The sequence below is a fragment of the Cyclopterus lumpus genome, chromosome 15 (genome assembly GCF_009769545.1).
Source record: "Cyclopterus lumpus isolate fCycLum1 chromosome 15, fCycLum1.pri, whole genome shotgun sequence".
NCBI classification, from domain to species: Eukaryota; Metazoa; Chordata; class Actinopteri; order Perciformes; family Cyclopteridae; genus Cyclopterus; species Cyclopterus lumpus.
The window spans coordinates 21,473,152-21,499,360 of record NC_046980.1 but is presented as its reverse complement, the minus strand read 5'-3'; the positions used below and the strand labels follow the sequence as shown (position 1 = coordinate 21,499,360).

Below are 26,209 nucleotides of genomic sequence, written 5' to 3'. Positions count from 1 at the left end.
TGTTCAAAACAAACGAACGACGCTCTCCGGCCGGTGACGCAAATTTCCCGCCCTCACTTCTGCCATCCCGTGTGTGTGAAAGTGATCAAACAAGTGTTTCCACGGGTATTTTTTTTATTTTCTTACGTCTTACACTCTCCGGTTGAACGATGCCTTCCACGGACGACTGGCTCAACAACCCGCTCGGTGTCGTTGAAGGGATGTTTGGTGAGAGACGCGCCGGGAGTTCGCTCTTTTGACAGCTAACTAACGTGGACTCGTGAAGCTAGCGACTTAGCCGTGTGGCTACGTGCCATGCTAGCTGCCATGCTCCTCGCGTGCCGTCTTTAGGAAATGGAACATAATAGTTCAATATTATGCGGGTTGCACGTTGTTCCGGTGCCGTTGTTCACTTCGCCCCGAGACGAAGGTGCTGCGTGTTCCGTTCGCCCCGAAGCCGCATTGAACGTCCACGACGTGATGCATTCACGGGTCCTTTTTTAAAGCGTCTTAAAGTCGTTCAAAACGCTCTCAACTTCTCTGGTTTGAATGTGTCAGCATTTTCAGTCCTAAACACAGCAAGTTGTGACGTTTCTTTGTCAAGATATGAATGATGTTCGGTTCAGATCCCCTTATGCACCAACTTTCAAACGCCTTTTAATTGTGGACGTGTTCTATGCGCTGACCATAGGGTTCTATGCTCTGAACGTAGGTTCTATGCTCTGATCTCAGGGTTCTATGCTCTGACCGCAAGGTTCTATGCTGTGACCGTAAGGTTCTATGCTCTGATCTCAGAGTTCTATGCTCTGACCGTAGTGCTCTGACCGTAGTGTTCTATGCTCTGATCTCAGGGTTCTATGCTCTGACCGTAGGTTCTATGCTCTGATCTCAGGGTTCTATGCTCTTACCGTAGTGTTCTATGCTCTGACCGTAGTGCTCTGACCGTAGTGTTCTATGCTCTGACTGTAAGGTTCTATGCTCTGATCTCAGAGTTCTATGTTCTGACCGTAGTGTTCTATGCTCTGATCTCAGGGTTCTATGCTCTGACCGTAGGTACTATGCTCTGACATTAGGGTTCTATGCTCTGATCTCAGGGTTCTATGCTCTGACCGTAGTGTTCTATGCTCTGACCGTAAGGTTCTATGCTCTGACCGTAGGGTTCTATGCTCTGACTGTAGTGTTCTATGCTCTGATCTCAGGGTTCTATGCTCTGACCTCAGGGTTCTATGCTCTGACCTCAGGGTTCTATGCTCTGAACGTAGGTTCTATGCTCTGATCTCAGGGTTCTATGCTCTGACCGTAGGTTCTATGCTCTAATCTCAGGGTTCTATGCTCTGACTGTAAGGTTCTATGCTCTGACAGTAAGGTTCTATGCTCTGATCTCAGGGTTCTATGCTCTGACCGTAGGTTCTATGCTCTGATCTCAGGGTTCTATGCTCTGACCGTAGTGTTCTATGCTCTGACCGTAAGGTTCTATGCTCTGACCGTAAGGTTCTATGCTCTGATCTCAGAGTTCTATGCTCTGTATGCTCTGATCTCAGGGTTCTATGCTCTGACCGTAGGGTTCTATGCTCTGATCTCAGGGTTCTATGCTCTGACCGTAGTGTTCTATGCTCTGATCTCAGGGTCCTATGCTCTGACCTCAGGGTTCTATGCTCTTCTGTTCCTTAAAAGGAAAAGTAATATTTTGCTCTTATTTCAGCTGCTTCTCAGAACACTCCAAACTCTGGGTGGGCGGCGAAAGCCGTGGCGTTCTTCAAAGACCGTCTGAAAGAGAAGGACGCTCATACCTGGGTAACGCCGTGTGAATTCCACAGAGAAGCCTGTCAACGTCACCGTCACCGCCCATTTCGGCGCTTGTAAATGACAACCGCCTTCCTCTTGGTGCAGGTCCCGTCTCTGAACGATGTCCCGCTTCACTACCTGAAGCCAAACAGCCTGGTGAAGTTCCGCTGCTTCATCCAAGACATGTTTGACCCAGAGTTCTACATGGGAACGTACGAGGCGGTCGATCCGTCTACGAAGGCTAAAGTAAGCGCTTCCTCTCCTACGCATGTACAGCCCTCTCATGTGTCCTGTGCGTGTTTGGGATTCATTTTGCATTCATAGTGCATGCAATGTCATCACAGTATCGTCTTATTTTGCTGTCTGACTATTCCCAGGTGTTGCGATGTGGGAAGTACAAAGATGTGACGGAATGCGGGGTGAGTACCACGCTGGAGCCGCACGTTCCTCGCTTCAGCTTCAGCCTTGCCGACGGTACTGTGTTTATGTCTCCAGGTGGATTTTAACTCCAGAAGCACGATGACCGCGGAGAGACACACTTTCTACTGTGTGCCGATCCCCGGAGAAAGTCCGTGGGTGAAAGAGATATCCTCATCTGGGTCCAGGTTGTGTGTTGGAAGATGCTCCGCAAACGAGAGTTTTGTCACATTTGTGTGTGGTATTTTTGAGTAGTGCAACCCCCGCTTTTTTCCTTAATTCTGTCGCACGGCTACGCCGGCTCCAGCCAGGCACGGGTGGTGCCCTCCACCTCGTATGCACCGACGAGACAGAAACGTAGCTACGAGGAGGACGACGACGACATGGACACCGACACGCAACCGCAGAAGCAGAGGGAGCCGCACACCGGTATGAGCTGCTGGTCCATTCAGTGTTCTTCTACTGTCCAGGTGTTCGAGTAGACACGTCCTTTTATGCCGCGTTCACACCAAAAGCGGTGCACATTTTTCGCGCGAGTAGATTCCATGCAAAGTCAATGCACGGACGTGAATGGTTGCGAATGAATGAGGCGAATTGAGCGGTTGCGAAAGCCAATCAGCGTTGAGATGCTCCGACCCTCTGGCTGCTGCTACTGCCGTAGCGCTGGAAGCGGAAGTCATCCAGACGTAGTCGGTGAAAGCCACCGAGCTGTGTGAGCCCACGGGTGATGTTATGAACCCAAACACGAGGGCGTTTGACGTTCCGACGTTTGTGGGATTTCCACAACAAGTTTAAAGCAGGAATAGTGGTTATTTCTTCCGTGGTGGATGGCGGAAATGATTTCCACGGAGTTAAGCCACGCCCCCCTCTAAGGCACGAATGACGCGAATTAACCACAGATAGTCGGCCGAGTAAAGTCTTTTGGTGTGAACGCAGCATTAGTTAAGTTTGGTTCCCGCGGAGTCATGACTTTTTTCTGTGCTCCATTATGTGTGCTCCTCTCCATCGACTTGTATAACCCACAGGTGAATGCAACGTTCTGTTGTAGAGAGCTGGTACATCAGAGATGTAAATCTGTTACTCGCACAAAATGCATTTGACATCTTGGATTATTTAGCGATGAAAGTATAACGGTTGGATATTCATTTATTTTTTTGCTCCCCTTCTCGCTGAAGGTCCTCACAGTCCAACAGAACCGCACGGCAATGGCGACTGTAAGCGGCGGGAGAAGGAAGCTCCCTCCAGCCAGGCGGCATCCGCCTCCCATCTCGACCTCAACTTCCCCCTACCAGGAGAGAAAGGCCCCTCCTGCCTCCTCAAGGTGTGTTTGGTCTCCCTTTTTCTCTTTTCAGTCACTCGCCCCAAACATTTTGCTCCACCGCGGTAGCTGAAAGGTGCATGTTGTTGGCAGGTGTACGAGGAATGGGACGGCTTCAAACTGAACGAGGCAGTGGAGGTCTTCGGAATCCTCTCCGTGAGCCCTGCTCTCAGCGCCCTGGCCGACGAGTAAGTAAGACACAGAATTTAGTTTGATTACCCTCCCCCACACACCTTCGGCGTTGGTGTGCTCACTGCCCGTTCTCGCCGTGTCCCCACAGAGACGCCTCCTCGTCCCTCCTGGACCCCGCGGGCGGCATGGAGACGGCAGAGGAGCAGAGGGTGCACAGCCCGCCGGCCTCGCTCGTCCCTCGCCTCCACATGCTCCACGCCAAGCCGCTGCCACACAACAACCCCCTGCTGCCGGCCGCCGGCTTGGAGGACAACAACAGTGCCTGTAAGGACAAATGGTAGACTTTTGCATGTGTGTGTGTGTGTGAGATCGTGGGTGTCTAAGTGCCAGTATACATGAATATTTCAACCTCATCTTTTTAAATACGAGGCTATTTGCACTACATCTGCGCGGGTGTTTCCATGACTAAAAGCTGAACAATCATCACTGTCGGAAGAGATCCGGGGACACATTTATTACTAAGCCTCCTGCAAAATGACCTTCGGGGGCACAACATTTTTCCACTGCTGTAAATGAGCCGAGCTGCAATTCTCCCGATTTGCATACCGACGGTGGGCTGTTTTGACACGCGCTGCCCTGCACTTTTGCAAAAGCGAGTGTGTATTCCTCCCACGAGAGTAAACATTGGTGAAATGGCCGGATGTCATCAGCTCGGCAAACGGATCCCTGTTTAATTTGTGTCGGAAATCAAAAACACAACCAACGTGGGAGTTGTTTTGGTAAAAACATGCTGCAGACAGAAAAGAGAATATAACGGGGCCTACATAAGTATGATCATGGGTGCCTCTGCAAAAACCTTGACACAGTCTTCTTGTAAACCAACAACTAAAAAGGAGCTGCATGCACATCCGTAAAAAATATTCCCTACAGGCGTGTCTTGAGCTTACCCTATATTAATATTAATGTGTAGAATGACTCCTGCAGCTCCGGTACTCGGTTATAATTCTGCGCACGTTCCAGTTAGTTGCCATCTGCACCCTCACCGCTAGATGCCGCCACATCCTCCACGCGAGACCCTTTCTAGGGACTTGTTTGAACTCTTTGCCCTTCCTTCCTCAGTTTTATCTTCGACGCTGAGAGAGATGGCCGCCGTCAGGGCCGAGCTGCTCGCTTACTTCACTCACGTCCTCCTGGGAGACGCCCTGGCTGCCGAATACCTCATTCTGCATCTCGTTTCGAACGTGTACGTAAGCGGGAACCCTCCCGTCCCTTTTTGTTGCTTCGTGCTAAAGGGCGCTTTTTTTTCTTCTTCTTCTTTACGTTTCATTTCGCAAATAAAATAAATAAAAGTGTTTCCTCTCGTAGGTACACTAGGCGGGATGTCCTCCCACTGGGCAAGTTCACCTTGAACCTGAGCGGCTGTCCGGCGGTCGCCTCGTTTACCGAACGCTTCTACCAGATCATCCAGCAGCTCGTGCCGTCTGTGAGTACACATCGTCAACTGCGAGGTTAATTTATCTTTGTTTGGAATGAAAGACAATAAAAGTTACCCCCCCACCCCTCTGCAGTCGTACTACCTGGGCATGACCCTCCAGAATATGAACCAGATGCGGTTAGTGCCAAAAAAGGACTATGTGGCCAACCGGCTCCTGAGTGGGGCCCTGCAGCTGGCCACAAACACTTCCCTCTTCCTGGATGAATCCCAGCTGGAGCAGGGACAGCTGGATACAACAGGTGAGGCTTCTGGAGACCACCAGGGGGACACGGCGCAGAGACGACTACCGGCCGGCTGGAGGCTCCGTCGATGTGGTTCGACTGGGCAAACTCTAAACAGGTTGTCCCTTCTCCTCCGTGTGTTTGTGTCACTTAGGTGTGCGTAACGTCACGGCCCTGGGGAACCTGATCTCGTGGCAGAAGGTTGATTATGACTTCAGCTACCACCAGATGGAATTCCCCTGCAATATTAATGTGCTCATCGCGTCAGAGGGCCGCTCGCTGCTGCCGGTGAGGATAAAGAGGGATGAGGCGCGCAACTGTAGGGAAAAAAAACCTCCCCCTCCCCCCCGCTGATTCCCCCTCGCTGATTCCCCCTCCACCTCCTCCCGCCATGGCGGCTTAGGTTTCTTTCAGCCTCTCGTGAGACGAGCCTCGTCTGACGCTGGAGGTTGTTTCCATCCGGCGTCACACGGTCATCTCAGCCGCCATTGGCTGGCTGCAGCAACCCCGTCCAGCCGGCAGCTTTAGCTCGGGTCTCACTTCGTTGCAAACGGCCCGAGGAATGTGCCGTGTGCTATTCCTGTGCGGTTGCTCTAATGGGTTGTCATGGCGGCAGCTGTGTGCCAAAGGAACAATCCTGTGAGAGGCGTCAGGCTCGGCCATCTACTAGCCCCCAACCCCCCCGGGAACGACTCCCGGGGTTGATTAGCAGTCAGGAGTGCACGGCTGTGTTTACATTGAATGGCTATTGGCTGATGACTTTCCAGCTGCTCAAGTGCACGGTCAGCTCGCCAAGGACTTTGCACCCGTCTGGCCTGCTTTTTTGAAGTTTTGAGAACATGCCAAACTCGGCGTACACACAGCAGGCAGAGCCTTCTTGTGCATAGCAACACCCAGAAATGAAAGCTGCATTTAGCTTTTCACTGTGCAAAGTTCCTCCCTGGCACACTGTCAATGTTTCTTTGTCCGTTGCTCCACAGTCAGACTGCCAGATACACCTACAGTCTCAGGTTGCCCCACCCGACTTGGAGGCGTATCTCGGCGGCATCCAAGTGCATCCGCAGGCCTCCCAGCTGAACAAGTTCAGGATGTACCTGAGCGTGGCTCGGCAACTGGACTACAGCATCGCCGATGAAGTGACAAAGGTGAGACATGAACCCTGGTGTGTGTGTGTGTGTGCGTGCGTGCGTGTGCTTTAACAGCTTGTTTCTTGTGTCCTCAGTCAGTTGAGGATGACTTTGTAGATATGAGGAAGGACGACCCCCAGAGCATTTCTGCTGAGGACCTCCACAGGATGCTTGTTGTGGCGAGGTGGGCTGTGACTAAGTTTATAAGCTATTTTACTTGGCTATCTTTCCTTTTTATTATCTAGTGAGAATAAGAGCAGCAGCCTTCTTTCAGTGTTAAAGAAACTTAGCCATTATGACCAACAATGTAAATGCCAGATATGACATAAGCAGGAACAATCACTTCTCGGGTCAATGCGACCAAAATAAAATCGTTGTTTAATCTCACTGCTGACTCACCGTTTGTCTTAAGCACCGGGAAACAGTCGGGTCCGTATTAATCTGCACGTCTGTCCGCAGGTTGCTGTCTCTGAGTCTGGGACAGACCTCGCTGTCCAGAGACAGCTGGCTCCGAGCCAAACATGTGGAGATGCTGCGGAGGAGCCGGATGGAGCAGAACAAGTGCGTCAACGGCAACGAGCCGTGATCAAACAAGATGGCATTTCTTTTTGATACCGGGGGGGGGGGGGGGGGGGGATGGATGTTTTTTCATGTGTCATATAGTTCAAGTTGTGTTCAACTTCACAGAATGGAGTTGCAGACACGATTTGAATATATTTTCACTTTGTACTCATTTTGCCTTAATGTCTCAGCCTGCTGCGAGGACCATGCCCGTGATTTATGACCAACATTGCCACCTCCAAAAATGGAAATAAAGTTATGGGCTCTGGAGAATTCTTTCTTATAATTAGTGTGCGTGCGTGCGTGCGTGCGTGCGTGCGTCTCTAGTTGTTAGAAAAGCCAACTGTTTGAAATGCTGACATGGAGACTTCCTGTTATTCGGCTTTGACAATAAAAAATAAAAAAAATACACCCATTTATTTTATTCCAATGAAAGATCTTCTGCGCACTTCAAGTAAAAACACGAAGATAAGAATAAATAGGATACTTTAATATACAATACAATCTCAGTACACCGTGGAAAACAACAACAGTCAGTTGGTAAAGAGGAAAGACGACCACAAACATTCAAACGTAAATGGTGCGCATGGTAGAAAAATGTGCTCAAACAGTGCAACTCAAATGCTTCAGGACCTCGAGTCGCATGACGGTTTGTCATGGTCCGGGTCCCACTAGGAGGGGGAGGACAACCACAGAGGAAAGGAGGAGGTGGTGGTCGCGAAAGCACTTGGTGTAAAAACAAAACAAATTGAGGAAAATCTCACCCAGCAAATACAGGATCAAATATATAACGGCCAGCTTTTGCATATAAAAACCAGACAAACACTCGAGCATTGTGGTCTATATTGGGAATGTTGAGGATTACGGTTCCTTTCAGCGAGTTGGGGGACATAATGCGTCCCGTTCTTTTTTGAGAACTGCTCCAGTGTTTGCAATCTAGGTTTAAAAAAAAAAGAAAGAAAGAAAAACTCCCCTTTTAACCTCAGCATTAAAACTTTGCATTACAGCTATTACCTTAAAGCTTTGGCAGCACCACACTATCATCAGGTTCCATGACTATATGACGTAGCGCCCACGGCTACAATCTCACGTAATACAATTATAGTCCGATATAATATACAAGTATCCCACCTCTTATTTGCTGGTGAGCAAGCCGAACGCAGAAAACGGGGCAAATATAACGGGAAAGAAAGAAATGTGTAACCGTTGAACCTTGGGATATTTCAGCTCACGCAAACCAGATAATTATTATTCATCATCATAAATAAAAGACACAGATATACAAAAGCAGTGTGACGAGATTAGTTACGCTTTGTTCTGGAGGTCACGGGACATTTTCAATGGATGACGACGATCGTAAAGTGTAACAAAAACCTCACTTCTTGAGGTTAACGGAAAAAAACGGGCCCGTTTACGGCTTCATCACACATGAAGAGAAGTAGGGCTCTACTATCTCACACACACACACACTTCCATGGAGAATGTATGCGCCAGTGGATGAAATATCCCAAGATAAAGCTCGCTGTCAGACAAGTAACCCTGAACATGATCCTTTATACAGTACACCAAATGTAACATGTAAAATGATGGACTTAAAAAGGTAGTTTGAGCCATAAATACCTGATATACATAATCCCACTTCCATTCCCTGTTAAGGCAAATATGCTCTCAGTTTGGGGAGTGCATAACGCGTCAGAGTTTCTAATAATGGGATGGGTGCGATTGCATATAAACCTACTATATGCTACTCTCCTCGTCTTTGTCGAACATGCAACGCCGATGTACACCGCTGGCCCGACAACTCGGTTCAAACAAACCCTCACGGGGTATTTAGTACCGCCATTGGCAGAAAACGTCATTTCGTTGCTATCCGTCTTATCAAAAAAACAACTCCAACCAGCAGTTTTATGGTTATTCGTGGTTAGCCATGACCGTACTGGGCGTTCGTTCTTTTTAAAATATAATGCTCCTGTGAACATATTAAAGATGCCACCCTACCATCAATACAAAAAGCTTAAGGGAAGGCCCTACTCGGGGGAACAGATAAACATACGATACTCACTGTACATATATCAACAACCAGGATACTCTTACTAAGATCTTGTGTTGTCATTATTTATATAACGGCATATCTTCTAAGTTACACTGAACAACATTGATATCACATCGGATAACTACTGACAGTGTGTCGCCTGGCTAGTTTCTGACAGCTATACAATAATAATAATAGAATCACAAAAGATTATTTGGTCGGATTCTACAACTGTTACAAAATCGAGGGGGCTGTTACGAGGCCGATAATCACAAACGCCAATAAGTGACCTGCACCAACAGGAGGACGACCGGTCGACTTTCAACAAACAGCCTTTGTCCAAACTCACATGCAAGCACTGCGGGGTAGAATAACCTTTCAGACTAAGGATAGTGACATGTTTACATGCACAAAATACAAGTTTAAAACATCTTAAAAACTCAAAATATGTAATTGTGTCTGGTTATGCGTCTCTTCAAAGTAAAACATATCCTCGAAATTTGAGAAGACAGCTGTACTTATAGAAGAATTCCCTTCAACGGTAGCGATATATCTGGAGGGATTTAGGATTTTTAATGTACATGAACTTACGTCAACCGAATACTCTACCGTCTAAAATTGGACACGGGGATTCTAACAATTGTTTTTAACACTGGACATTGTGCGAGGTTGGCAAAAGGAATATGAGCTAAACTTCCCTCTGATCAAAATAACTGGACAAGACAGTGAGTGGTATCTTAAGAGTGATGTGCACATAAACATGGTCACTGTCATGTTGGGCGGAAGTATACATGTCTAAGTTCTGTACTAAGTTTAACTAAAGGGCGACTTTAAGAGCGCATTTCTTGGCCGAGTAGTGACGCTATGGGCAAGCTTTTGCTACTGCTACCATACAGGAAGTTTCTACACAGCGCTAGACTACAAAGTCCTGCTACGGGGAAAGCACTAGATCTGGATGATCCTGGTCTGGCACTGTGTAAACATTGCCTTCAGCTCGTTCTCTTGGGCTTCGTTGATAGAATCTGGCTCCGGGCTCTTCTGTACCTTTGCCACAGCAAAGTTGATGCCCTGGGTGAGCCCCGCCTGGGTGAGGCTGGCCACCTGGACCATGGAGCTCTTGATCTTGGCAAAGGGGGAAACCACTCGGCTGCCGTTGCTGTCGGCGGGCGAAGGGCCGAGGCTGCCCTCCATCTGTGAACACAGACTCCTCTGAGAGCCTCCCGAGGCGGCAGAGCTGGGCTTCTGGACGGAGAGGAGGTTGGAGCTGGAGGCGGGGGAGTCGACGTCGAGCTGGGACGGCCTGGGGATCTGGGGCTCCTCCGGTTCATGCTGCGGCGCGCAGCGTGGCTGCTTGTCGGAGTCAACCGGCGCCTTATTCTGCACAGGCACCGCCGGGTTGAGTGGGGGGGCAGCAGGCGGTGGCTGCTCTCCAAACACCTCAACAGGTTTGGTCTGTGCATCCTGGACAAACTGGTGACAGTAGGCATCGATGGGAGTACCAAAGTCAATCAGAATGGCTTCCTCCGCCACCGAGGCGGCCCCTGGGGAGTTTTCATCACTGACTTGAGAGACGCCGTCCTGCTCTCCGTCACAGCCAGTGACTCTGATGACAGAGGGGATGTTTAGCTCCACGCTGCCAATGGACTGGGAGCGGCTGCCCAGTCGGGGGTTTGATGCTACAATGCCGCAGCTGGGCAGCACATAGTCCACGTTTTCTAAAGAACCGGAACACGTGTGCTCTGGGTCAGAATTATAGGAGTCAGAGTCATCTGAGATTTCAGAGTGCCCGTCACCAATATCTTTTAGGGCTCCTGTGCCAGGGTTGTTGTCCGAGGTCTCCAAGTTACCGTCAGACTTCCACAGGTTGACATGCATAGTTGGCTTTAGGAAATTTACTTTTACATCAGGCTTAGAGAAGTTGCCCAGTCTCCCGAGGGGCTTGAAGGGGCCAATGTTTACGTTCGTCTTGGTCTGCTTCACTTTCTGATTGAGAGAGGAGAACTTGTTGAGCAGGAAGCTTTTGCCCTGAGCTAGACCGGAGCTGCCCTGGACCTGGTCAGCGGGTTTGTTCTGGATGCCCATTATATCCTCGTGAGGTTTACTCTGCCGCCTGTGACACAAACAACACCGAGTACCTGAGCCACAGCTCTCGTCATTGGTCACAAGTTGCATTAGTGCTACGAGGGCTGCACATGTTTATTTTCTTAATGGTGATGGATTAGCACTCACCTATCCAGCCTCTTTTCAACCACAAGCAGGTCCATCCCTGTGGCCTGTTTAGTGATGCGAAGCATCTCAGCTATGCATTGTAATGTGTCTGAAACAGATCACAACGTTAAGTAACTCAACCAGATACAGCGTTTCCTTTATTTGCCGTTTTAAAAAGGGATTTCTTCCCACCTTTTCCATCATCCTCAGGATTCCGTGTCGCTGCTCTCAATGTGTGAAAGTAGCCGCTCATCTCTTCACTCCTGTAATGCAGACGCATGCAGCAGAACTTCGGCTTCCCAAACAGAGTAGGCTCTGGACCTGCAGAAGAAAACGCAACTTCCATTTTTAGTGATGCACTTTCCTGGCATGAATCATAAACGGACGGAGATATTGCTAAAAGGTTACTGAGAAACTGTTAAGCACACTTTTAGGAAGTGTCGGGTGACTCAGTGAGTGTACAAGAACCCTCACTTCTCCTTTGAGTCGAAATTCTTACCAATTTCAATCTTTTCCAAACCCTCTAAATTGAGACGCTGGTATTGGTTGACTTTATCTGCTTCTTCATCGTAGCTACAAGACAATAAATGCAAACATAAGTGAATCTATAACAACAATTTCTAAAAGAAACGTGTTGGTGAAAGTCAGGACTTACTAAGCAATGTAATAGGCTTTATCAGACAGAAGCAGCAGCACATCCACATCTTTGTTGTTTGCATCAACGAGGCTGGTGGGAAATGAGAAAGCGGTGTCATGGAAACTACTGAAAACATAGTACAACTAGTGCACATGTCAGGTAGCCACGAACCTCATGTCACAGTTGATGAGGGCCCAACCGCCATGAAACTTCTCATCATCCGGCAGCAGAAGCTGCATGTAGGTCTGCAGCAGGAGGCTGACCTGCTCCTGCGCGCCCCTCTGGCTCTCCTTCTCCTTCTCTTCATGCTCCTTCTCCTTACTGAAGATGGAGTACAGGTCCTCCGTCACTGGCAGGCCCATCATGAGGTCTGCAGGGAGAGGCAGAGGATGCAGAGTCAATCAATGGGTATGAATACAGCTATAAAACGTGTCTGTTTTTCCATACCAATGACAGCTTGTCTGTAAGCATCCCTAAAGCGGTTCAGATAGTAGCGGTTGGCTGAGTTCACGCCATCCTTCATCACACCAGCCAGTTTCCTCTCCCCTGTTCTGGTGAAGTCTCCCTAAAACAGATCAAACGGTGTCTGTGAAATATATATTTTGACTTATGAACCCCCTCCCTTCCTGAATATTTGTCATTCAAATGTGCTTATTAATCGACTGAAACTTTGTTATGTACAAGTCGCACTGTTAGATAAAGCTTATGCCACAAAAGAAGATGGCATACAACACTGACTCAGATGTGAATGTGGATGCAAAGGCAACAGTGTTACCTTGAGCGCTGCTGTGCCTGCGTACTGCCTGCTGATGGTGTCTCCATTGTTGGCCCACATGAACTGATAAATCCTGCAGCATTTGGGAGGCAGGGGCTGTTCTGGAGGCATCACACCCAGTTTCTTCAGCTGCGGGATAACATGATACATTTTTTTTCATGGGGATGCCGTTTAAACTGCGAGTACACATGATGAAAGGTCAGCTCTTGTTTAAATCTGCACTTGAATATGGTGGAGTTGTTGGATTTCTATAACGCTGAAACAATGTAGGGGGTCCTCTATGGTAGTGTTACGGTGCTTAGTGATAGTTCTACTATCTTCCCGACAGGGAACAGATCTCACCTGTTGTTCCATCACCGCCCGAGCAACAGCAGCCTGGACCACGTTGGTCCTGTCAAGACAGTCCATGCAGTTGACTCTAAAGATGCCCTCCTGCTTGCAGATGACTCCGGCCTGATCCACCCTGACATACATAGATAAGAGGATGCAGTCATGGAAGTACAATCTTTAACCCAATAACAAACTGGATTTCTAACATACTCTGTGGCCTGGTGGTTCATTGTAGTTATCAAACACAACACAATGCTATTTGATGAAGATAGGCAGCAGACAATTATCAGCATTTCTCTAAAAAGTTAATCCCAAAATACCGACATGAGACTTACCAGGCCCACTTCATCTCGGTGATGAGATCAGAGATTGCATCCGTCAGTACTTGCACGTTCTCAAACTTCATACCTCGGCTTAGAAACAGGATATAAGAAGCATAAAGGGGAAGTATATGCAACATGGTATAAAATAGGAAGACTACATTCATAACCAGGTTGCACTGCTGAGAAAAGTGCTTCTCTTACCAGTGCTCATGAAAGTCAAATGAAACGTATGTGAGGTTCGGGTTGTTGTAAAGCAGGACTTGCTTCAGATACGCGTCGCCAATTATCTTCTCCCGTCCAGTTTGATCCACCAAGTTAACGATGACCTGAAGAAGTCACCCAGCCTTGTGTTTAACATTTGCCCCTCTAAGCCTTTCCATGAGAACACACTGACAAGCTACATGTGACTAAATTGGCTAACTCGGCGTGGTGATCTATTCTCGTCACGATGCTCTGATGTGAAGCACATGGTAGTTGGTTAGGACACTATTTGCATCCCCAGCTCACAGATTAACTACATTTGTGATTAATAAATGCACAAAACAATCCCAATACAAGACCGATGCACAGTCAACAACTGATAATAACAGATAGCACACGCTCACCTGCGACTTGTAGAGTTTAAGCTGTTCTTCAAAGTGAGCAGAAAAGTAAGACATGGTCTCCTTCTCTCCTGAAACAGAGACATATGCATACAAATTATGGCTGAAGACACCAAGAGATCTAGTTTACAAATAGTTATATAACTTGGTGACAGATGGGCTGTTTCCTTAAGAACGTTTTTATTATTTTCACCTGAAGTTACAGCAAATTCCCCGGTAAAAATGAATTTTACAGACCAGTGGAGCAAGGACCAATGACTGATGAGATCATTATATTTGGTGGATGTGTAAAACCCAAAGAGAACACTGGTACCAGTAATTGTTTTCTTCTTCTTTTAAAAAAAAAAAAAAAGAAAAAGGAAGTGCACTTTACTTAAACAAAACCTCTTAGAGGCCCTCTCTGTTGGACTGTATGCAAGATGGTGTCGTTCTGCTGACCTTTCTCCAAGCGTGGCCGCGGATTGTAGCGGTACCCCGCCTGGCTCCAGAAGACCGGCACGGAGCCACGAGTCTGTACAAAGGACAGCGTGTGGCTGTGCACGTGGATCAACTGCTCCGTCTCCACATAGTTAGCCACATGGCCGTCGGTATCCACTCCTCTGCGTTTGTACCGCATCCCTTTTGGCAAGGAGAATGCATCCAGTCAGATTATTTATATCAACGCTTCAATGGAGGAGAATACAAACTCAATTGTTTGCCGAGTTACTCGAAGCCTTTGTGTGAAAGAAACCATATGATGTGGGAACAATCAGTACTAATTTCACAACATAGCCGGCATATTTGGCCCAATCTGAGCTCTGGCAGGACCTTGCTCTGGGCCAAGCAGACAATAACCGTGGCTTTACCTGCGCGGTGGCGGCTACGTCTGGAGATAAGGGCCACAGTAAAGCGGGGATGGATGTCATCAACACAGGTGACCTCCTGTGGTGGGGTCTCCGGGCTGCTCCGCTCCTCATCGGATGTCTCGTTGTAGTTCACCACCAGTTCCTCCACCTGCACAAAGCCCTGGATGATCGGCATCACCCACAAGTCCACGTCTGGCACCTGGAGCGTTCATAAAGTGAAACACAACATCAGGTCAAGATTCAAAAGCGGTGGGTCAAGTCGATAAAAAGAGCACTTTGCATCCACGTAGTAGATCATCTTGTATAACTCCGTTCTGCTCAAATTGTTTTCTACTCCTCTGATAAAGCTCTACAACTGCCACGCTTACACAGCAGGGCCAGCTGAGAGAAACAAACCACAACGGAGCCACTTTGTTTCTGTATGGGGAAGTTTTTTTACCTGAAGGTCAATGATGTCTTGGATCATGTGTTTATTCCAGAAGAAACGGTCATCCACCTTCAACAAAGAATAACAATTACTGTAATTTCAGATGCAAGGGTTTTTGCTATACACCGCAAATATGTAAAACAAATAGAGAGTTGTGAGATGTGTTTCTCTCCGCACCCGTTTCCATAGGGGTAAGCTGGACTTTTCAGAGTCTCCCTGACGCTGCACAGTGTTTGTCAGGTCATAGGTCATGCTGTAGTAGAAGGAATCGGAGTCCATGAATATCTTGTCCAGCTCATCCAGTAGTCGCCTCTCCAGGCGTTCCTTCTCTTTATTCTCCTTGACCTGGAAGGCAGGGGAATACTGGATTGGACGAGTGGATAGAAAAGAGCGATAAGTTGAAAAAGCAAAGAAAGTAAAATCCTATGAGAACTTGAAAAGCGCAAAAGAAAAGTAGTATGCCGGCTTGAGGATGACAGAATACATTTTAATGCAGTTACAACAAAAACAACAACAACAACATACCTTTTTCTTGATGGGCACAGCCACATTAGATTTGATCTGGCTGAAGGTTTTCATCAAGAACTTTGACTCCTCTGGAGACGGGGCCAGTTTCTCTGGTTTATCGATTCCAAAGTGATGCTTCTTGCAAAGCTGAAAAAGAGGATTTCTTGAGGCCATTATACCTGAATTTGAATTCTCAAAAAAAAACTAAATGTTTATTACTACAAAACCACAACAAATTAAATGCATTACACTATACAGTTCTCCTTTTCCTAACCTAAGGCTGTAAACAATCCAACAGTTGCATTGATCTAAAGGATTTCTAGGCACAGCACGGGTGGAACGATCATTTTGTTGCACAACAGGATGGGGACTAAAAGCCAAACCGAGAACGATCATCCTCCTCCGGATTTACTCACTTGAAAGTATTCTGTCTCACCATCCATGAAGCCACTCTGAAAGACTAAAGTCTTAGTAATATTCAACTGCCTTTGCGATCTCTTACACTCTAAATGTGCGAGTAAAACATTTTTTTTTTTAAAAAGCAACACTGTCAGCCTATCAGAGAGGAACTATATAGTGATACACAGATACATTTAAATCGAATAATGAAATGCAATTTTGTATTCTCACAAGCACCATTATAATGATTATCGGGGCGCATGTTTAAAACACCACAGCATTAGCGTACACACCTCCAGCTCGAGCTCCTGAGGCTCTTCGTCAGACAGAGGAATGACGGCGATCTTGGTGATCTTGTAGACTTTGTGGTCTCCTGGTAAAGTGCCCACCAGTGCTTTCTGTCGGATTAATACGAGGCCCAGAGGAAGGTCTGCCAAGAGGAGAAAGACGAAGGGGGAGTTGCATCATGGGTGCAGAATTTTTCACATTCTGAGGAGGTGTGAAGAAAGCAGCTGCACACATGGCCATTAACTGGAGATATTTTTTAATAAAATGGTAACACATAACCGAATGTCAAAACCACGTTTTAATATTATTGTTTATGTGTTTTCTTGCGAAAGGTATAAGGTTTGATTGCAAAAATGTGTACATGAGGCCCGGCACCAACAAAATCTGATTTATCATCGATGGAATCATCACCATCCGCTCACGCGGCTTCATAACGACACAAATTCCCAAGCGCTTTCACACTATTTCTCGCACCTTTTCTATGCGAGTAAGAAACCTGCTATGCAGGGGATTGATTTAGTTGCTCAGTCGTCCACTGCACACAGATGGGAAATACTGGTAAGAATGTGCGTGTGCTCCGTGCAAAAGCAACGCACAGCTAAGGAGGAAATGTTCAAAAAGGTTCGTCATTCTCAAACTTACCTGTGTGAAGCTGTATCTTTCCAATGACACCTTCTACCAGACCCAAGCACACTGGATTCCAAGCCAACAGCAGGTCTGTTGCTGAAACAGAAATGTGAAGATGGAACATCAGAAAGGTGGCGTTGCAAAATCACGCTCCGCAAGCAAATGCTTGAGATCAGACAAACATCCAGGTTGAAAAGTGACACATGCAAGCACGTGGGGCACTTTGTGTATTGGGGTCCACGGGTTATTTATTGAAAGGTTCGAGCATGTGCACCTCTTGTCAGAAACGGCTGAATAGTCACACTAAGACTGGGTTAACCAAACAGAAAGTACCTCAACACAGTCGTGGTTGGGTGATTTCATGGTAACACTAAAAGCTATTATTTTAATACCCAGTAAAGCCGCTCTTAACAACTTGGGTGTGCCAACATGTTCAAAGACCAGGCCAAGTACAAACTCTGTGACTAATAGAACAAGTGGAATGCTTTCAGCATTGGTGGCAGATTAAAACGTGATAGTGGGAGGAAATTGGAAAAATATGGAGGGGTGTGGCGAAGGTTGATGGATGTCAAGTGAAAAGCAGCCTCAGACGATGACTCATCCTGTTCCACCAGTCACACATTGTGTGGGCTCACAGGAAAATGAAATACAAAAAAATATATATATTTTGTTTTTAATCATCTTCACTCAACATGTGGAACATCGTGGAAGTACTTCAACGCTTTGCTCGGGAGTGGAAACCCAGCGAGGAGTGGAAACCCTTGTTCCAATTAAATAATGAAACAGCGGTGCAACTAAAAACCTGTTTGGGATGGCTGCTCAGACCACTTCGACTCGCAGGAGAAACTTCTCTCTTCTCTCAGCAACGTGTCATTCCCAACAGCCCCCTGCATTTTATTCAACACTCAATTCATGGGCAATTATCTGACACGAGCAGCAGCAGCAGCAGCAGCAGTGACCACGGTGTAAAGACACCTACATACCGGAACTTATTGCACTACGTTAAACGTCACAATGCTCATCGTTCGTTTCTAATTATTCACCATATTAGATATATAGAAAAGGTGTAAAACGCCCGTTACAGTCCCGGACTGTGTCTGCTGGGCTGAACCCCCCCGTAAGAGAAGTTCGAGGCGTCGCCCCCCGGAGTGAGAGCGACTTTACGGTGTCATGGCGCGGCCAACGGTCTCCGTCGCGCCTTTAAGAAACGGGTCGACCCGTCCCGTTTTTGACGCAGCCGGGTTACGACGCGTTTTTACGGTAACGAGCGGCAGGTACCGAACTGCCGAGTTGCCCTGTCACGTTACAATGGCGACAACGCCATCGCGAGAGTAATGGACAGGCCACGACAATACCAGCGCGTTTATTTCAAGGTAGACCCACCCGGGGGGGGGAAGTGCAGGTTCAGGTAAACGGCCGGCTGCGGTCAGTCCCTCGGTACATACCGGGTCTGACGGTCATGGTCCCGTCCTTTCGGCTGCACCACAGAGCGCAGTCCCCGCTCTGGAGGATGTAGTCGTCTTTGGCTTGGAACAGCTCCATGTCGGTCCCGTTGGACGTGACGCTAACGCAGCTAAAGTCGCTGGCTTGGCAGCCCGGCGCAGGTGTGGAGCAACTTCCACGTCTCGGAGGCTGACTGTAGCCCGGAGAGCGACTGGCTAGCCGCGGTTAGCTCGCTCCCCCACGGGCTCGTGAGCTACGGCAGCTAGCTGGCTCGCGAGCTCGCGGCAGCGAGATGCGTGTCGGAATTGTTTACTCCGTTTCTACGCATACTGGTAATTAAATCCCCCCCCCTCCTCCTCCTCCTCCTCTTTCTGCACCGGAGAAGCAGCCCTTCACGCCGGAGACGCGTCAACTAGCGAGGTGTCCCGGCTGCTGCTGCTGCTGCGTGGACCTCAAGACGTAACCGACAGTTTCCTGCTCTAAACAATAGCACGTGACCTGTTCCGTAACGAGTCCTGTACGTAAAACTGTTTACATCCTCCAGTCAATACATTATGAGAGTCATCGTGAATTATATGGCTGTAATTATTTATATGATGGAGCTGTATGTTGAAGACTAGACTCCCCATTCTGATGAAAGTGACAATTAAGCATGTTGTGTCTTTATGTTATTGTCTTTCTACCAGCCAATATATTGCCTTTATTTGATTGGGGATTATATGTAAAACACTCATCAAACAATAGTAATTAAGTCCCTCTTCTATTGTTACAGTTCGGGGTCAAACACACCACTTTAAGTGTCCCCAGGGGGCAACATGTGTCCCAGTTATGGCTAAGGGGGGCTCTGAGGGGAACAACCCTTCAGTGGAAAACTAAACCAGACTTAAGTCAGCTGAATACTGTCAGGGACACATCTTCACATCCTCAAGTTAATTCTCGACATGGTCTGTGGGAACACAAATATTAGTCCAAATCCATGTCAAATACGTTTTTTTTATTTTCAAACATGCCAATGTGACTTGCTTTCAACAATGCATCAGTCTGCTACTCATAAACTGTGATTAACACAACACCACAATCCATCATTTGTAAAGGTGTGTTAGGCAGTGACCCGTATATACCTCACAGGTGGCTTTATGATCGTATTATAGTGACAAAATTACTACACAAACAATTAGCGTCATCTTAAAAATAATGTCAAACCGTTTGAAAGTGACAGATTGATCTTCGTCTCTTTCAGGCTGTTTTTGTGTGTTAGCGTCATTACACATTGTGGCTGTGGTAGTTATACATTCTAACAACACCAAAGTGCTGATTGTCTGACATCTCAAGTAAGATGCATATCTCGCCTCCATTTGTCATCACACATTCATAAATGTACCAAAATACAATATGATATAAATACTGATATAGTGTTTGAAATAACAAGTAAAACAATGCACATACAAACACGTCAATCAAAACTCGTGTAATTTATATATTTCAAATGAAGTGCTGCTGATGCTTCAGCATACTACATATCAATGATGGCAAAGACAGCAAAATCAGTAATGCACCCAAAAAAGCAGCATCTAACAGACATATTCATTGTGTTCCGGGACAAAGCAGCTCCACCATGGCCACGCGGCTATAAAGGGGGGAAATGCGTTTTTCTGTTGACTGAGTTTTGCAGTGAGTTCTGCTCTAAAGCCCCAATGTTTGCACTTTTGTGTACCGACTGATTCGTTGACTGGATTAAGGAAAGCTCCGTACAATATTTGATCAAGACAAAAGGCAACCACACGTAACATTTCTTAAGAAAATACCTCTGCTTTTCTTACCATATATTTAGTAAAAGGCCTCTTATTCAAACTTAAATTTGACTAGAAATTGTTGACAACAACTTGATCATGACAGCTGTCTTATTATGAAGACATCGGCACAACATAGAAGGCAACAACATTGGCTTGAAAAACATGATCGCTGAGCTACCATCAAGTATGTGCTGAATGGCAGTAAATACCAACACCGTTAATCAATGCATGCAACTTCCACAAATGCTGTAGATAAAAGGAGGAGGAGGAGGAGAGCTAGCCGGGTCGGGCTCGTTCTCAATCAAATATAAAGCAGGTTATCCTTCTCCCTTCTTGATTATGAAGTGTGAAGTCATTATGATATCTCCTTGGCCAGCTCGACGTTTTCCTTGGCGATCATTCTGGGCTCTCCTTTCGGTGCCAGGTCGTCTCCCTCCATCGCCGTCTCACTTGCAGGCCTGGCTGGTTGCTCCTCCAGTTGCTCCAGTCCTTCCAGTATGGTCTGAACCCGACGGACTCCGTCCCGTCTTGCCTGCCGCACATCTACACGACCCTCTGGGTCAACCGTGTCCAGTGCTAAGAGCTCTTTGGTCAGCAGCTCCTCTAGTAACAAGTACTTCTTACCATTCTTCTTTCCGTCAAAGCTTTTCACCTCCTGCTCCAGCTTAGCAACCCTTCCGACTATCTGCTGCACCTTAGCCAAGCCCGGGTGGACTGGGCACTGGGCGGCCTGTTCAGCCTCAACCTTTACAGGTTGGACCTCTGGGGGATCAGCCGTCGTGTCCTGGGGCTCGGGCTTTGGAGGTATTTGAACTGTGATATCTGCAGAGTGTTGTTGTGGTGGTGGTTGTTCTGGTTTCTGGGGCGGCTGGAACTGTTGCTGTGACTGCATAAACTGTTCGGGATGCTGAGGCAGTGGGGATGTCTGAGGTGGTGGGGATGTCTGAGGTGGTGGGGATGTCTGAGGTGGTGGGGATGTCTGAGGTGACGCATGCTGAAACTGTTGTGGCTGCTGAGGTTGCTGAAACTGTTGTGGCTGCTGAAATTGTTGTGGCTGTTGTGGCTGCTGAAACTGTTGAGGTTGCTGAAACTGTTGTGGCTGTTGTGGTTGCTGAAACTGTTGTGGTTTCTGAAACTGTTGTGGCTGTTGTGGCTGCTGAAACTGTTGTGGTTGCTGAAACTGTTGTGGCTGCTGAAACTGTTGTGGTTGCTGAAACTGTTGTGGCTGCTGAAACTGTTGTGGCTGCTGAAACTGTTGTGGCTGCTGAAACTGTTGTGGTTGGTGGAACTGTTGTGGTTGGTGGAACTGTTGAGGTTGTTGAGGTTTTTGGACGTCAGCTTCCGTGTGCAATGGCTGGGGGAGTTGCGCGTTCTCGGGTTTCTGCTGAGTGCCTTGTTGCTCCTGCTCTATTTTCTGGGGCGGGTCTCTGGTGAGGACATGCTGCTGTGCCTTAGAAGTAACAAAAAAGTCGTCACAATCTAGGTCAACACATACTGACAAGAAAGGTCTCACATTTTTGAACATGAGGAAAAATCCACGTGAAAACATCCCAAAAAAGTACCTGTGGTCTTTCTCCCAGCACCTGCGTTACAATAGGTGACTGGCTTCTAATATGAGGTTGGAGGTGAATAGAAGTGGCGTCGCGATGCTGGGGAATCGGAACGGGAGAGGCTCTTTCCCGGGGGGGCGGCATCGCTGCAGTGTAGCCCGGCCATTCGTCGTTCTGAAGGCGATAGAAGGGCTGCTGGTGCTCCGAGTAGGGGATGCGCTGAGAGTAGACGGAGGGGTTCAACTGAGCCTGCGTTTGTGTTTGGCCTCCTCCTCCACCCTCATGGATCACCGGGATGGGGATGTAACCTGCTTGAAGACCAGTGCTGCTGGGCCGCGGGGGTTGGTGATGCGGGGCGGTGTAAACCTAGAAAACATTTGGAAATTAAAACAGTGAGAATCACGTATTTGGTTTATTTATTTGGCATGTACAGTCCTGCAGCATGCATACTCAAATCCAACCTCTGCTGTGTGTGAAACAGGCGAGCTGGCCTTTCCAGGCTCAACGGAGCAGCTATCCAAAGGTCCATGCAAAGGGGATCTGGGCCTGCAGTGGAGCCCTGGCGTTGGGGAAGGCGTCCGCCCGTCAGACCGGATATTCTGTGCAGCGATTGGATGGATGTAGGAAAAACACGGATGCTGTTGCTGCCTCAGTTCCGCGCCCTCGTGGAAGACAGGGATAGGAACGTAACCTGGGCGCAGAATTGGGTGCTTCATCTCTCTCACAAAGGTTTTCTGTAACTCCTGGGGGCTTGGTTCTGGTGGTATGTTGGGTCCATTGGCTGACACTTCTCTGACCTGAAACACGGCCAACAGTATATCGTTTAACTGGTTATTATTTATAGGCCATGATCCAGCAAAGGTAAACAACTAAATAAAATACTCTAGAATGCCAAAGAACATTTTAGGAAAAACTAGCATTGGTTTAACCACAAATGTGTTTCGAGTCATTTACAGTCAACACTACAAACTTGGCTGAAATTATGATCCCTAAGCCTAACAAATCTAGTCAATTATGACCAAATATCAAATTAAATATGCTGACAGGTGATTGGCTTTTCTTGAGCAGTTAAAATGAAATGAAACCCTTTTGTAAAAATAAAAAATTAAAACCAGCTCTTCTTGCTTACAGTTGAGTAAAGGAAGTAACAGCACATTCCTTTCGTGAATTGTATTGGCACTTGCTTATCTTCTCCACTCTGAGATTTAGATTTAAATAAAGTAAATCCAAAACTAAATTGCTAAACATGTTGTCTGCAAAAACGTATTCCAGACATACAACCAAAGGTATTTTTGAATTGGAAAGCTCTCTCAGGCCTGAGATAACTGCAAAGGTCACAGGTTAAAATGTGAAACAGGGGGATGCCAAATGTATCACCTCTTGAGTATTTGATAAACAAAGTACACCTCTGATTAACGTGGACTTGCGCTCATTTCCTGTCAGACAATTGCTTAGTTTGTTTGTGAAACTGAGCTCCACAATAAGATGGACATCATTCACCCGGCTGTGTCATGCAACAGTTCGGCTCACTCTCCAAACTAACATGTTAACAGCTAGACGTCATCACGGCACACACAGAATGTCTTCCTCGCGTCAGTCTCACTGCTGCTCTAATACCATGAAATAGAGTATACATAATACCAGAACACATTTGAATGTATACCACACTTATATTCCCACTAAGTGGATTTATACTGACTTAAAAATAGCACGATATCTCCCTAAATACTACAATGGCACTGTCAACAGGCAGGCTGGATGTCGGACAATGAGACTCATCATTTATTTTAGCCAAAAGAGAAAACAAATATTTGTATTATTCTAATAGTGTACAAAGTGACTATAGCCACCTGCACGTGACAGCTGTGGAGCAACAAGTATTCTGGTAACTCAGCACTCTTCAACCTTCTACCTCTGGCCACTAACTAAACAACAACGCCTCCAGAACAAAACAACAACAACAACAAAACTCGCATTAATATGTAAACCAGTGTCATCTTCGAGACCAACAGTTACTAAGTAGCTGCGAACGACCCTATTGCCCTCTGCAGTCACGTCTGTGTGGGACACTCACTGCACGCTGCCAGCGCCGTTGCACCAATTTTATCCCCCGACAGCTGTTTCTTTCTAGCAGATTCTTCGGGACACTAACTTTGGACAACACCGTCTCTCTCCGAGACGAAAGATTAGCAACTGGCAGCCTGTCAGAGGGGGGTGGGGGTCGGGTAGGGGGTGGGGGGGGTTCTCTGCAGACCTGTACGTGTTGTCGCCACATGTATTAAACACAGTGCTGGGCGCGATAAGCAGCCTGCGCCTCGAGACGCCACCGAACGTGAGCGGCAGCCGCCTTCACGCCTTGTAAGGGAAAAGTTGAATATGAGCTGCACGTCGCGTGAAAGACATTGTTATTAAATGCGCTGGGAGCTCGACTCTAGGTGGCACGGTGAGTCACCGGGTAATAATAGTGTTCAGATCATGACACGGGGAACATAGCGGGGTGATGACCCGTTATAACGGGCTTATGAGCTGTCCGTGAGGGGGAGGCGGCGGTGCCGAACAAGGCCTCCAGTCAACAAGATTAATGTACAACAGTGATGCGGCGCAACGCTTCTCTTCATAAACAACGCCCCCCCCGCCCCCCCAAAAAAAAAAAAAAAAAAACACGCACGAGCTCGATATTAAATAAACAAAAATGTCACAAAAAAAAAAAAAAAAAAAGTCGCCGTAGCAGAAGTTGTACAGCCGACAGCCGTCAACGTCGGACGAGCCAACTTTATTCCGCTCCCTCTTTTACCTTTTTCGCGTCGTGCCGCGGGTCATTCCAGGTCGTCGTGTGGTTATTGTGGTCCACGAAGAAGGGCCATCCGGTCTGGGGGTCGATTTTGACCTCCCAGCCGAGGGGGAGAGGGTCGTTGTCATTGTTGGCCGTCGTCAATATCGGCGACTGCGTCTTCACGCCGTTCATGTTGCTGCTGCGGTCGAGTACCGAAACGTGTTTCACTCCCGGCGACGGACGCTTTAAAGATTCCTTGAAGTGACGTGGGAAAAGTGGGCTGGAAGTTTCTCGAAATAGCCGGGTTAATGTTGGAGGCGGACGGCGCTGGATACTCCACCAGCAGCACCCCCCCCCCCCACCCCCCACAAACATAGCCACAAAGTAAACCTCTGGTCTGCATTGCTTTGCATGTGTTTGTCTCCGCACTGGAGGAGGATGTTTTTGCGGCAGCTGTGGAGAAAGTGCGTGCTCCAACCGTGGCGGTCATTTTAGCTCCTGCTCACGGGGGAATTCGTATTCGCCCTGATATTCCTCTGGAGCACCCCCCCCCCCCCACCCACCCACCCACACACACACACACACACACACACACACCCCACACATTCTTTTTGTTTTTGAGAACGATTTTTTTTGTGTGTGTTACAGATATGGGAATCCCAACGCTTTTATCATATCGAAATGGGTTCCCCAAATAGATGTGTTCAGACTCCCACGGGATAAATCCGTCTGTGTTTGCTAGAATGCGGCGCACAATTAAGCCCACGGACGCGCGGCGGTGCGCAACGTGCATCTCACGACTACTCCGATTCAGCTCAAGGGGAACACTAGCAAATGTCCCAAATAAATAAACAATTTATCTTGGCTGAAGTCTGTGTGAAATCACATCATGGATCTTTTTTCTTGCGATTGCAGTAGAAGACGACTGGTGTCTATTTTTGGACACAGGAGAGTGACAATAGCAAATATGCAATAGGATTAATACGTGTTATACGTTATTATCGATAGCGACGCAATACAGGAGATTTAAATGAAGGGAAGGACTTGTTTTCCCCTCCATTGCTTCTTTTATAGACACATTGACTTATGGACGGTCAGATTTTTCATTCAGTGATGGTGTTGATGTGTCCAGCATGCTATGACCTAGGGACATGACCTATCAACCCGCACTGCATGGATATGTATTTGGTAACCCACCGCCCGTCCTGCCTTGCCATCTATGAGAGTTGGGAGGTGGTTCAGAAGTTGCTTTTATTGAGTAGAGACCTGATGCTCTATACGAATTGAAACCACTGACAAAAACTCTGTATTTTGATGGATATTTTTCTAATTTAACTAAACAGGAGCACTAGTTCTTGTTGGCCTTTAAATAAAATGACCCTCAAAATAAAAACACCTGTCAAAAACAACTAAAAGAGTGTCTTTGGCGCCCCCCAGTGCTGTTATTGAAATACATTGTGACAGACAGCTATGCATGTTTCCTTATGCAGAGGCATAACAGCACTTTATTCTGTAATTCAACAGTCTCATGATTTAGCGGAATTTTTTCACATATACTTTGACATACCATATATGTATTGAATATTCAAATATGTATCTCTGAATGAGTCAGTGG

The 26,209-nt window shown here is 47.3% G+C and overlaps 3 protein-coding genes across 5 annotated transcripts; 1 reads left to right on the top strand and 2 right to left on the bottom strand.

Annotated features, from left to right (window-relative positions):
- The first annotated feature begins 17 nt into the window (after nucleotides 1-17).
- Nucleotides 18-7,321, top strand: mcmbp (minichromosome maintenance complex binding protein). Its single transcript, XM_034551397.1, has 16 exons — nucleotides 18-207; nucleotides 1,682-1,773; nucleotides 1,870-2,010; nucleotides 2,142-2,183; nucleotides 2,260-2,349; nucleotides 2,472-2,610; nucleotides 3,357-3,502; nucleotides 3,593-3,687; nucleotides 3,780-3,955; nucleotides 4,751-4,874; nucleotides 4,997-5,114; nucleotides 5,200-5,365; nucleotides 5,502-5,635; nucleotides 6,328-6,492; nucleotides 6,570-6,658; nucleotides 6,934-7,321. The coding sequence occupies exons 1-16, from the start codon at nucleotides 150-152 to the stop codon at nucleotides 7,058-7,060; spliced, it is 1,902 nt and encodes a 633-aa protein (XP_034407288.1). The 5' UTR covers nucleotides 18-149; the 3' UTR covers nucleotides 7,061-7,321.
- Nucleotides 7,322-7,504: 183 nt separating this feature from the next.
- On the bottom strand, nucleotides 7,505-18,980 carry inpp5f (inositol polyphosphate-5-phosphatase F). Of its 2 annotated transcripts, none has more exons than XM_034551975.1 (20): nucleotides 18,481-18,980; nucleotides 17,051-17,131; nucleotides 16,414-16,550; nucleotides 15,740-15,868; nucleotides 15,392-15,577; nucleotides 15,227-15,283; nucleotides 14,788-14,986; nucleotides 14,381-14,560; nucleotides 13,946-14,013; nucleotides 13,542-13,666; nucleotides 13,353-13,430; nucleotides 13,030-13,150; nucleotides 12,688-12,816; nucleotides 12,360-12,477; nucleotides 12,084-12,282; nucleotides 11,931-12,002; nucleotides 11,775-11,848; nucleotides 11,468-11,596; nucleotides 11,297-11,384; nucleotides 7,505-11,177 (listed from the first exon to the last, which is right to left on the bottom strand). In XM_034551975.1, the coding sequence occupies exons 1-20, from the start codon at nucleotides 18,575-18,577 to the stop codon at nucleotides 10,013-10,015; spliced, it is 3,432 nt and encodes a 1,143-aa protein (XP_034407866.1). In that variant the 5' UTR covers nucleotides 18,578-18,980; the 3' UTR covers nucleotides 7,505-10,012. The 2 variants fall into 2 exon arrangements, with proteins under 2 accessions (XP_034407866.1, XP_034407867.1); XM_034551976.1 differs by having other exon boundaries at nucleotides 15,392-15,559; nucleotides 18,481-18,976.
- Nucleotides 18,981-19,451: 471 nt separating this feature from the next.
- On the bottom strand, nucleotides 19,452-24,923 carry bag3 (BCL2 associated athanogene 3). 2 transcript variants are annotated; one of them, XM_034551266.1, is made up of 5 exons: nucleotides 24,616-24,922; nucleotides 22,283-22,618; nucleotides 21,834-22,187; nucleotides 21,477-21,721; nucleotides 19,452-21,314 (listed from the first exon to the last, which is right to left on the bottom strand). In XM_034551266.1, the coding sequence occupies exons 1-5, from the start codon at nucleotides 24,784-24,786 to the stop codon at nucleotides 20,627-20,629; spliced, it is 1,794 nt and encodes a 597-aa protein (XP_034407157.1). In that variant the 5' UTR covers nucleotides 24,787-24,922; the 3' UTR covers nucleotides 19,452-20,626. The 2 variants fall into 2 exon arrangements, with proteins under 2 accessions (XP_034407157.1, XP_034407156.1); XM_034551265.1 differs by having other exon boundaries at nucleotides 19,452-21,721; nucleotides 24,616-24,923.
- Between the last annotated feature and the right edge of the window lie 1,286 nt (nucleotides 24,924-26,209).

What these genes read in the sequence shown, in the direction of transcription:
- inpp5f (XM_034551975.1), bottom strand. Translation starts at nt 18,577, where the DNA reads ATGGAGCTGTTCCAAGCCAAAGACGACTACATCCTCCAGAGCGGGGAC. An exon ending in TCCTGAGGATGATGGAAAAG is followed by an intron (nt 11,385 to 11,467) that starts GTGGGAAGAAAT and finishes GATCTGTTTCAG; the next exon opens with ACACATTACAATGCATAGCT. An exon ending in GTTGAAAAGAGGCTGGATAG is followed by an intron (nt 11,178 to 11,296) that starts GTGAGTGCTAAT and finishes TTTGTGTCACAG; the next exon opens with GCGGCAGAGTAAACCTCACG.
- mcmbp (XM_034551397.1), top strand. Translation starts at nt 150, where the DNA reads ATGCCTTCCACGGACGACTGGCTCAACAACCCGCTCGGTGTCGTTGAA. An exon ending in GGGACAGCTGGATACAACAG is followed by an intron (nt 5,366 to 5,501) that starts GTGAGGCTTCTG and finishes TGTGTCACTTAG; the next exon opens with GTGTGCGTAACGTCACGGCC. An exon ending in AGGATGCTTGTTGTGGCGAG is followed by an intron (nt 6,659 to 6,933) that starts GTGGGCTGTGAC and finishes GTCTGTCCGCAG; the next exon opens with GTTGCTGTCTCTGAGTCTGG.
- bag3 (XM_034551265.1), bottom strand. Translation starts at nt 24,786, where the DNA reads ATGAACGGCGTGAAGACGCAGTCGCCGATATTGACGACGGCCAACAAT. An exon ending in CGCGGCACGACGCGAAAAAG is followed by an intron (nt 22,619 to 24,615) that starts GTAAAAGAGGGA and finishes GCCGTGTTTCAG; the next exon opens with GTCAGAGAAGTGTCAGCCAA. An exon ending in CTGTTTCACACACAGCAGAG is followed by an intron (nt 22,188 to 22,282) that starts GTTGGATTTGAG and finishes AATGTTTTCTAG; the next exon opens with GTTTACACCGCCCCGCATCA.